This window comes from Meleagris gallopavo, chromosome 21, assembly GCF_905368555.1.
Source record: "Meleagris gallopavo chromosome 21, MGAL_WU_HG_1.1, whole genome shotgun sequence".
Taxonomy (NCBI): Eukaryota; Metazoa; Chordata; class Aves; order Galliformes; family Phasianidae; genus Meleagris; species Meleagris gallopavo.
Genome location: NC_139424.1, coordinates 6,682,680 through 6,694,135, shown reverse-complemented (window position 1 = coordinate 6,694,135; position 11,456 = coordinate 6,682,680). Strand labels below are relative to the sequence as shown.

At 37.5% G+C, this 11,456-nt stretch overlaps 2 protein-coding genes across 3 annotated transcripts in view; one reads left to right on the top strand and one right to left on the bottom strand.

Annotated features, from left to right (window-relative positions):
- Positions 1–2,225: 2,225 nt before the first annotated feature.
- On the top strand, positions 2,226–8,964 carry ASPA (aspartoacylase). The gene is made up of 6 exons (XM_019622026.3): positions 2,226–2,649; positions 4,178–4,373; positions 5,356–5,449; positions 6,077–6,184; positions 7,111–7,220; positions 7,761–8,964. Exons 1-6 carry the CDS (start codon positions 2,411–2,413, stop codon positions 7,971–7,973), a joined length of 960 nt encoding a protein of 319 aa, XP_019477571.1. The 5' UTR covers positions 2,226–2,410; the 3' UTR covers positions 7,974–8,964.
- TRPV3 (transient receptor potential cation channel subfamily V member 3) overlaps positions 8,898–11,456 on the bottom strand; it is a 29,867-nt gene continuing 27,308 nt past the window's right edge. Inside the window, exon 19 of one of the 2 annotated variants that reach the window (XM_019622025.3) lies at positions 8,898–11,046. In XM_019622025.3, the coding sequence (XP_019477570.2) occupies positions 10,952–11,046 (95 nt within the window). In that variant the 3' untranslated portion in view covers positions 8,898–10,951. The remainder of the gene's footprint in view (positions 11,047–11,456) is intronic. The other variant, XM_010722080.4, reaches the window with a different exon arrangement.

Here is an 11,456-nt window from a genome sequence, read left to right as displayed (position 1 = left end):
AAGAAACAGGAGACACCAGGCTAAACCTGTGCACTGCTTCACACACAGCAGCATCCTCACCTACAAACCAAACCGCCTCCCCACACACTGAGGGGACAGAATCGAGCAGCAGCCCGCCAAAAATAACGGTCCAACCTGCCCCACCCTCACTCAGGTGCGAGGTGAGAAAAGGGCGGGAAGGGGTGGGACGCGCCCTGCGCTATAGCGCTGCAGCCGCCGGTGGCCGCGAGAGGGCGCCAGTGAGCAGCCCGGGTAGGAGCTCATCGCCCCCTGTGGAGCGGCTGTGTGGCTTCATGAGGTGTTACGGCAGCGGCTGATGGGCTTCCATGTTGAATTGTAGCTCGTAGGCAGATCAATTCCTAAATCGCTAGCTTTGGAGTGCTCCTGAGTTTTTAGGTCAGGTCACCTCAGGAGAAAGGAGGGAATAATAAAAAACTCTGCACTGTGTGGTGCTGTCATTAATAAGCACTATATTTTCCACTTCTCGGTAATAAACTAAGTCAAAACGTTCAGTGCAAATAAAGCAGTATACAAAATCAGTGCTGAATTCTTAATAAACCAAATATGTTCCTGCATAATTAAGCATTGGCCAAGCACAGGAAAACGGGAATGGTTTCCAGCATGTAGAAAAGGGAGAACATTTCTGCATCTGTGCCACGTGCTCCCATGATGTGCTGGCAGCCCAGGAGTTAAACGCTGTCCGCAAGTTACTTTGCTCCAAGGGTATAAAAGGAGCCTCCATAGCTTTGGTTCCAAGCCTCGTGTTTGAAATGCGCTGTGTCTGCCCTAGCAGAGCGCTCAGGAGACAAACTGCTTGCATGCTAAGTGAGGTAAGTGCACAGCGCTGTCTCTGCTTTGGCTTTTTGTGAGGAATGACCACCGATCCCTGCTGGCAGTGCAGGATAGAGATAGTTTACTCTTCAAACTGCTGTGGTGTTTAAATTCAACAGAGCACGGCTCGGAGCATGGGCTGTTCCTTGTGACGGCGTGCACATGGCACCTTTGCTGAAGGACTGGGGTCAAAGGACGGTGCAGACTGTCTGGTGCTGTACAGCACAGCTCTGCTGCTTTGTTTAATACATTACTTACCATGACTGAATAGCTGACAGCCTAAAGTACAACAGGAGTACAGCTGACTTAAGTGAACACTCCATCTATTAACTCACTGTGAGGTTTAGCAAGCACTCGGCATACGTTGCAATGTAGAGAGCAGCATTTGTAGGAAATGTGTTCCTGGTAGAAATTGGGTGGATAAGCCCTATGTTTGGCTCTGTTTTTATACAGATCATCAACCTGGGTTTTGAGACCCCCCACGGACCCTCACCAAACACTGTCACTGGGGTATATTCTTATTAAACTGAATTGTTCAATAAATGTTCCTTATTCTCTTACAGTGTAACATTTTTATGTTTATATTGTGTGCTGGAGGCCAATTTTGAACAATTCTGTCATTAATATCAGTAAAACTGTTTGTTTTTTAATCTAAACATTTCAGTCCTCGTAACAGGAGTTATGGCTGCTGTTTAGCTTGAGTTTCCATTCTGAAAACCCATTGGAATGCTTTCTGAACTGGCAGAAGTCCTTGGCTAAGTTTCTTTCAGGGAAGAACACAACTTTTGTCCCATTGTGATCTGCTTTGATTTCCCTTTTTTTGTAAGGGGCTGCAGAAATGGGAAGAGTCATCATTAAGTTGTTCCAGTGTCATACAGGTCGGTGTTAGCAGATCCCAAGACACGTCTAGAGCCAGGAATGCTAGGTAAACTGTAGCTATGCTGCACTTTAATTTCAGCTGTTGTTCCTTCCAAGCACTGTTCTGATAGTCTGAAACAAAGGTCATACAAGACAGCGTGCTTTGAGGAACTCAGCTGTTCGTGCTTTTTTAGATGAAAGCACTTCATGTCTCAGCATTATGTGCTGATCTCTGATCTAGAGCAAAGATATGATTCATATTTTACTGTTTTTACTCACTTTAAATCATTCTGCTCATACGTACTGTAATGTTTTTGTAACTTAAAGCTTACACGAACAGACTTGTTACAACGAGTTTGCAAGTTTTTTCACACTTTCATCAGCAGAGTATCTACCTACAGCTCATATATTAATAGAGAATGTCTGGAGAAGTTAATATTTGAATTGTGTAACAGTACAGTAACAGAGTGGGAGGATTACTAAATATGGGAAATGAAGGGAGGGCTCCTGGGGAGGGAGGAGAGTCGGACCAGCAACGCCCCGCCTTGCAACCGGAATCTGAAACTTAGAGAAATGTTAATTCTCTTTCATTCCCGTCTGACCTAAACAGACATAAAGAATTTCCTATTAAAAGAAAAATATATTTCTTTTCCAGAGATACGAGCTTTACTTCACTATTGTTTTCTTTTGCTTTCAGCAATTCTTAAAGCTGCTGAAAAGCATGACTTCCTGTTCTGTTGTTCCAAAACCTCCAGTAAGAAGGGTTGCTATCTTTGGAGGAACTCATGGCAATGAGTTATCAGGGATATTTTTGGTCAAGCACTGGCAAGAGAATGGAGCTGAGATTCAAAGAGCAGGAATGGAAGTGAAACCATTTCTCACCAACCCAAGAGCTGTGAAGAAGTGTACTAGATACATTGACTGTGATCTGAACCGTGTTTTTGACCCTGATAATCTTGGGTAAGAATAGTTGTACTTTCTGTTGTTTTAATTTTCTGTTTTTTAAAACTGCCAAGAACTTCCTTTCCAGATTAAAACATTGATGCAGGTTCCACTTCTGTGTTATCCAGGCAGTCACATAACTGAAATTACTGACCTTTTACCCAAAAAGAACAAATTGTGTGTCTTGTTTCATTTTAAAACTTGCTGGTAGAACGAGCCTCAAACCAACACATAACACCTAAACAGAGTATTTTAAATCTGTATGAGGATAGCTGAGCTTGTGTAAACTTAAGCTGCTGTTTGGAGTTGCAAAGTCACTATTTCTCATGCCTTCTTGTGCAATTCAGCCTTGGAGCTCTTCTGAATACAGTTATGAAATATGAAAACACAAAGCAATTTAGATGTAGACTTCAGTATATAAAAGGTGACATGCAAGGTGGGAAGTGTATTTAATTACGGTCAGACGGGATAAAAGACAAAAAACTTGAAATTATAAGCTAGAAATAAAGCATTCTATGGCAAAATGGCAAAATTCAGTAATTTATCTGTCTCCTTATTTTAGAAGAAATGAAATCTATAATTGCTGTACAGTGGTAATTGAGTTTACGTTTTAATGGGATTTTATGTTTCTCTGCTTTTGAGACATCTATACCAGAGGTGTGCTTTGTTGTATGAAACAACATTTTTTAATGACCGGTATAGCTGCAAGCTGAAAGGATAATTAAGTATCAGAAAAGCCTTAATTGTAAAAGTGAATATTAGTGAGAGAAATAGGTGTCACGTTTATTTTGTAATCATGGTTATTCTTACCCTGAATGCCTTCTCACCTGGCTTTTCATCTAATAATTTTGTTGTTAGATATTATATGTAAGATGGACAGACTGTTTAACACAGAAGTGTTAAGACCATTCTTTCATTGCTTACTTACACGTTCCCTCTACAGACAGGAAGCCAATGATCTCAGACCATTTCTTACATGCCAGTTCAGGCTAGTCTGGTACCTGAGACTGGAAGCATTAAAACTTTAGAGGAAGGCATTTGAGGTGGCAAAATCTTCTTTAAGGTTCAAGAGGCTTAGAATCAACAGACTGTAAGAAAATCTGAGCAGAACATGAGAACGTGTTATGAAAGAACTTGTAAATGAGGTCCAAGGTAAAAGGGCATGAACCCGTATCAGAATACCCCTTCAGTAGAGGCTGAACTCAGGCTTGAGGGTGGCTGAAGTTGTTGATAAATATTGAGTTAGTTTTTTGCACAGAGAGAAATGCTGAGATGCATGTATTAGAAGTAAATGCAAATAAATAAGAGAAGTACGAAGCCTATTGCAAAAATTGGGTTAAAAAAATGTAATACCTTTCTGCACAAGATACATAGCAGTGTTTTCCACTAACAATCATTTACTTTGTTCCAGCACAAACATCACGTTTTAAGCCAGCTAATGTAATGGGCAGTTATGGAAGTAAAGTGAAAGAAAAGGATGCAGATATTTTGTTGAATGTAAAGTCATGAAATGAGCTGATTGATTTGTTTGTACTAATATTAACAGACAGACAGTGGTGGAAGATATTCCATATGAAGTGAGAAGGGCTCAGGAAATCAACCATATATTTGGTCCAAAAGGTAGTGATGATGCCTATGACCTTATTTTTGACCTTCACAACACCACTGCTAACATGGGTGGTACCCTTATTCTTGAGAACTCCAGGGATGACTTTACAATTCAAATGTGTCATTATATCAAGGTAAAACTACTTTAAATGAACTATTAAAACAGATTACTGTTTGCAGTGTATGACTATATATTATGTCATTTCTTCAAATATTCTATTTTTTATTCAGCAAAACTGTTTTAAATATATAATCACCGATGCTTTTTTAAAATCAGAGCTAATTAATAATTTGATTATAATATCAGGTAATTCAGATTTCAACTCATCATAATCTTCATGTATTAAAACGACTGTAGTAAGATTGATGGGCAGGGAACAATGCTTAGAATAACATCTATGAAAATAAATGTAGTTTAATCTGCTTCCACATTGATCTGTCAGGAACTGGGATAAATTTGGGTCACACATGCTAAATAGTTAGACATTAATTTTATGAAATAAGGACATGGAAAAAGTAACGGAATTAAGTAATGACAAATGTTCCCTTCATCACTATTTATAGGAACAGCAATGTGTCTTTGAATCCTGTTTGATTCTGCTGCTCCTGGAGCTGATAAATAATGGCAGAGTGAGGTTTGCAGAAAATGAGCAATTGGAAAAGAGATCTCCAATAGGATTCTTTGTCAAAAAAAAAAAAAAAAAAAAGAGGTGAAAAAAGAAAAGGCTTAATTCACAATCTTCACAAGATAATGTAAATATAACAACAAGAAAAAAGATCTGCCTAGAAATCTGCTTTAAAGTATTTAGATTATAAATTCTGCAGCACCGTTGAGTAGTTTTCTCTTCCTGTTAGCAATTTAGGAACAGAACTGAGTTCATTTATATTAGGAGACAGCTAAGTTCATTGGACCGAGCCTGGCAAGAGTTAATGGAAAGGAGACCAACAAACAGAGCTTTGTGTGTTTTCTAAAGATGTCCTACTTCTTTGAGCACCATGAAATAAAGGCAACATATTGAACACATTGTGTAAATCACTTCTGCATCAGTAGTCTTTTTGTGGCGCAACATTTTAAAATATTTGCATAACAAAACCATTTTAAAACAATCTCCACAGAATGCTTTGGCTCCAGAGCGCGTTCCTGTTCTGCTGATTGAACATCCTAACTTGAAATATGCAACAACCCGATCTGTAGCAAAACATCCTGTTGGTAAATATGAAAGATAAACAGCATTTTTTATCTATCAGAAATTATCTAAAAATATGTCTGTTTCCAGATCAGTTCATTACATTTTACAGAGTGCTCTGATCACTAATTGCTGTTTGTTTGACAATGCATTTACAGAATCAGATGTTTATGATTTTCTCATCTAAAGAGCACTGATCTGTCATTTGGCATACAAAGCATTGGATGCTAGCCAGGAAGGGGAATAGAAAATATGTAGTAAAGGAGAAAATGACATTGTGCATGAAAGTTGTCAGTGGTTACATTTATAGAAACAAAACCGTAATCACAGGCAGGGAGAAAAAAAAAAAATTGCTTTTCATGAGTTCTCTAAAAGGCACCATGGAAAGAAAAGATGAGAAAAAGAGTGAGGGAAAAGAGCATACAGAGTGACTCTCACATCCTGGAGGCACACTCAGAAATGGTTATACGGATCTTTGAACTGATCCTTACTCATGAGCTACATTTCTATCTGCCTTCCAAATAACAGGACTGTAGATTAAAATCTGTCTTAACGATAAAACTCAGACACAATCAGACATGTATTTTTCCTGTATAATCGAAGCGTGCTATATTACAGCTGTTTTAATAATCTCCCTCATCTGTGAACAGGTGTGGAGGTGGGGCCTCAGCCACAAGGTGTTGTTAGAGCTGATATTTTGGACAAAATGAGGAAGATTGTCAAACATGGCCTTGATTTTGTTCACCTTTTTAATGAAGGTAGAGTAAGTAATGCAAGCTCCCTGCCTCATGTCAGTGCGTTATTTCAAGAGTGTTTTTTCCAAAAGCAGGTTGTTCTGCAGCTCTCTGCTGCTAAACAGGTAACACTGCGGGGATGCAGGGGTGGGCAGCCTCTCCAGATCACCCAAGTGTGGCATGAGGAGGTCAGAACAATTCCTGCTATGGCTTCTTTAGGCAGCTCTGAGGACATTACTCAAAAACTCTATAAGTACACTTGATTTTAAAATTGCTTTGAGAATCAGAAAATAGCAGCTAACTATTTCTGCAGTAGTATGTACACTGAGAATACTGCATACGTAAATTAAAAAGTGTTCCATTTACATGCCTGCTGCGCATTATTTCAAATTATCATCAAGAAATTTTGTAAGATATTGTTTTTATCTGTGCAGTGGCAAAGGTACAGACTGACAAAAATAGGTGTTGAAAATTCTTTTGGATTACTTTTGTCAGTAAGTTCTGTTTGGCTGTAGAAGGAAAAGAATTTAGCTGTGTGTTCCAGAATCTACGTTACTGTGCTGGAATGGTAAAGATTAAACAGCACCAACATCATCCACGTTACACAGCAGTACCAAACACAGCCTTCTGCTAACTTACTCATCTACAGAATAAATCTTCCTAAGTATACAGTGAAAAGCCACATCTAGCACCACTGATCTAATTTAGATCAGGGCTTCAAATGCAACAAAATGCAATACATGACAAGATCATCTTTCTACAGCTTGGATCTAGGGAAAGAAAGACGTGGATCTACACATTTTTATGATGTATGAGCTAATCACCAGCGTGTAAATGTTGACAGTGTACAACCTAATAATTTAAGCTATTCTGCAGTGAATTAGGAATGCATTGTGCTCTCTAACAAGCAGTTGTTCATTCTGACATTAAATTGCATTTATTCTTTCTAGGAAAAGAATTTCCACCATGTACAATTGAGGTTTATAAAATAATGGAGAAAGTAGATTATCCCAGGAATAAAAATGATGAAGTTATTGCTATTATTCACCCTAAGCTGCAGGTAAATTATATAGTAGCTTCCATCTGCACCATTTTTAAGTGCTCCTGTTTTGCTTCTGCTACATTATAGTATATAGTAAATAAGATATTTATAATGAGACTATTGCTAATGGGTTTACCAAATACTTCAGACCTTCCCCATAGTAAGCTCCATCACTGAGGTCATACAGTATTTCAGGAACTGATTTGGGAATCACTGAACGTGACATCATTTTTGAATCCAAAACTGAAGACAGTAGGATTGCTTATATTCTAAAATGTAGATCTAATGCTGAATTCTGAAGTAAAAGTCTGTTTTTAATTAATTGTGAGCGTATGCATTTTCCTTTTAGTTCAACTTCACCAGTGAATTCTATGCAAGCCTGAAAATGAGTGCCAAAATCCTGAAATTATGTAATGAAAATTAAAAGCAATGATTTTAAAAGCTTTTGCCATAAGCTACAGGGAAAATAATTATTGAGCATAAATTTAGAAATCACCTTTAGAAAGTTTTTAAGAAAAAATGAAAGTAAATGTATTCTATTTATTTTCTTTATCTAAGGATCAAGATTGGCAGCCACTGAACAATGGTGATCCTCTATTTTTGACTCTTGATGGAGAAGTAATTGCATATAAAGGGGACTGTACAGTCTATCCAACATTTATTAATGAAGCTGCGTATTATGAAAAGAAACAAGCTTTTGTAAAAACAATTAAAATGGAACTCACTGCAGAACACATCAGATCCTCAGTCGTAGATCAGAACACCTCTTAAAAGCTCACGACAGATTTTCCATACAAGAAGTGCTTTTTTTCTCTGTGAAATCCAGTATAATTCAGAGGTTATTCACAGGCTTAATAAATTCAGAATCTAATTTAAAAATGTAATTTAATTAACATTTTGAGAACTTTTAATGTGAAATATATTGTAATAAGATAGCATCATAATGCTAATTATGGCTTCTATTTACTTGTTTTAATAGATCACTATAGATACAAAGATTATTTTTATGAAGTTTGATAGTTCATGCTATATAAAAGGATTAGACAACGTACCACATATGCTGATGAGTAGCAATAAAGCATCTATCCAGAATTACATGGAAAGTAAAACTTTATCACCCAGCTAAATGATATTAAAATGACAACACTTTAACTTGGTAAGCAGAAACATCCAGTAATCAACCATTTATAAATTAATTGTTCAGCTGAGCCATATAAAATGTGAGACAAAGGAAACAAGAGAGAAGGAAAGAAACACAGAGAGGGGATGTGTATGTTATTAATGCCTGCTGCCCAGAAGTGGACGCCTTAGGGTTTGTTTTGCTTTTGTGCTTAAGAAGAATAATCTAAGAACATGATTTCCAAGGAAGAAATACACTAAAATAAATTATGTTTAAATTGAAATTATTACAAGATTAATTAAACTGTTCCCAATTTATCTTTTAAAGACAAAAAGGGTTGAATTTAAGAAGTTTCCAGTAGTCTGAAAGATACTGAAGCCATATTCTGGGGGGAAAAAAAGTGCATATCCAGTGAATACATTCAGAAAGCACTCAATAATTAGTTGCTTACTGAAAGATTCATCATCCACATAACCCCCCAAAAATATCTACTTTGAAGAGTACTAAGCCAAAATCTTTTTAGCTTCCTTTGTGTAACTCTATAGCAATAAAGTAAAGATACAGGACAAAGAAGATGCTTATTGAATTACATGTTTTATTTCTTTATATTCAGATAAATATTGAATAAAAATTACAGATTGATCTGCTGCAGTCATTATAGTGTTCTTGATAGAAGCCTTGAGATAAGAGATGCTTGATGTGTGTTCTGGCAGGACTCTGTGGCAGAAAGCAGGGTATTTCCTCACTGAATGACTTTCACATAAAATAACCCCTGCCTCCTTCCTCCGTTTTATCACATAGCTTTGTACCTGAATGTGGTTAAGGAACATTCCTTACATTTCTTGGTGCCTTCTCTGTTTATGGCTGTGCCTACAGAGTGACCTCAGTACAGTACAGAGACATCTGAACCTGTTTTCAGTGACAAGTCCATCCGTAGCAATATGGAATACAGTGCAGACAGGTTTTCTTCCTGGTTCCTGAGTACATGTGATGAGGTATTTTTTTGGTACAAAAACTGGCACTTAAAGAGTCCAAGCAGAATGGTGTAGTCCTATGGCAATGTTCTTTGTTGGGAGTTCCAATGCAAAATTAACCAGCAGAGATGAAAGATTCCGGGAAGAAAGGGATTTTTCTTCTCATACTCACATATCCTACTGAGGAGGTCAAACTATTGGCACTCATGAACGTCCTTCCTCTATAATTCCTATGCACTCTAAAAAAAGTAACTGAAGATTTCAGTTCGATCCCATCCATCCAGGCCATGCATGGTAGCAAACACAGGATAGGGCATCTACAGAAGATGAGTTGGTAGAGAGAACCGTGTTCACCATCCCTGCAAACTGCTTTGCACTGTCCTTTCTGCTGCAGAGTTCACTCATGCTCTCTTCTGTGTTAAGAAAGTCTTTGGGGTCAGTTTGCGCGCTTCAGGCTTAGCTGTAAGAATTCAATGCAATTCACATTATCATTCAAACAGAACTGAATTTACCTGAGTGTTTCCTAAGTAGCACCTTTAAAACAGGCACCAGAGGAACACACATATGAAGAAAACCCAGGACAGGGAAGATGTGAATTAATTGAAATCTGAAGGTACACAGAGCACATTTTTTAAGACATACACAGATAAAATTGAAAACAACAACAACAAAAAAATTTATAATAGTAGGCCATCACAAGTAATGAAATAAGGAGTGCTAAAGAAATGCATTACACAGTCCTCTGAATAAAAATAAATAAATAAAATAAAAAGTCTGCAATTGCACTGTATTTCATTTATTTTCTTTCTGTGGGAAGAAATTCTAATTTTCCTGAAGTAGTTGAAATTAGAAATTAATTAAACCTGAAATCTTCTAACAGAGTAGTTTTTACACAACAAGATGCACAAGTGTGGAAAAGCCACGTAGCAATTGGAAAAATAAAAACACTGACTTAAAAAAACTCTCACAAATATTCCCCATCATGAATTATGTTTCTGCCCCATCATTTTATGGGAAGGTATGAATAATGAATAAAAATCAGTGAAGTGCACGTTACATTGCAGGCATCACACACAGGAAGACAGATCACAAAGCTAAGGAGACCCAAAGAGGCAGTTTGACACAGAGGCTTTCTGCAGCTTGCAGGATAAGCCCCCAATAACACTGACAAGCAAAACAAAAAGTTGCAAATGTTCTCAGAACGTCGCTATTTCAAAATAACAGACTTCATTTAGCAGACCTATTGAAATGCCTTTCTTTTCACTACGACAAGAGGTTTTTTCAGTGTACAAAATATTGCCCAGGAGTTAAAGATTCCAAAACAACAGACAGCAGATCAGGATCCCAAAGATCTTAATTTTCCACAAAAGGAAGAAGTATCTCACATTTGACACTTCTTTCAGCAGTCTAGAGTCAAGTTTCAGCAGGCATACGAACTTGGACAGCAGCAGTTTTCAAGCTTAAAACTGAACAGAGCAATAGTCCATTTTACTGTAGCTTAGCTGCCCTGATTAAACGGGTTCAAGTCACCAGACCACATCACTGAATGTCTGTGCTCCAGCTGGCTACAGCTGTCCAAAATAACAAAAAACCTCCCAACATCAGCCGCTGATGCTTTTAACTTTCCAAACATCTACATATCAAACACAGAACAACTAAAGAGAAGTTTCAGGCAAATCATCCATTTCTTCAAACGTATTCAAGGTGTTTTTGCTATTAGTTCTTGAATTATCTTGAACTTTGCTTGGATCTGCAAGAAAATGCATTATAAACAAAACAGGATATGGTAGAAACTGTATTTATGAGATCAAGCTTTTGCACATCTAATTTATGTTAAAATAACACACATTTATTTAAACAGCAAGTTGTCAGTTTGCTACCATATCTTATACCAAACGTTTTCTTACTGCCTGTCTTCTTTATTACCAAAAAAATTCTACTCCACAGTAGAAATGCTAACTGACTAAAGAGCAAACTTCAAAACACATCTCAGATCCTCACATGCCCCGTCGTAAACTCTGACGCCTGCTGCTAGAAGGACATCTGACACCTCTGAGTTCAGTCATGTCTCTATGACACTTCCAATACTCTCAGCCAATGGCTGTCTTGAATTTCCTGGTTAACATTCACAAGGACCAATTTATCATCCAATACACATCC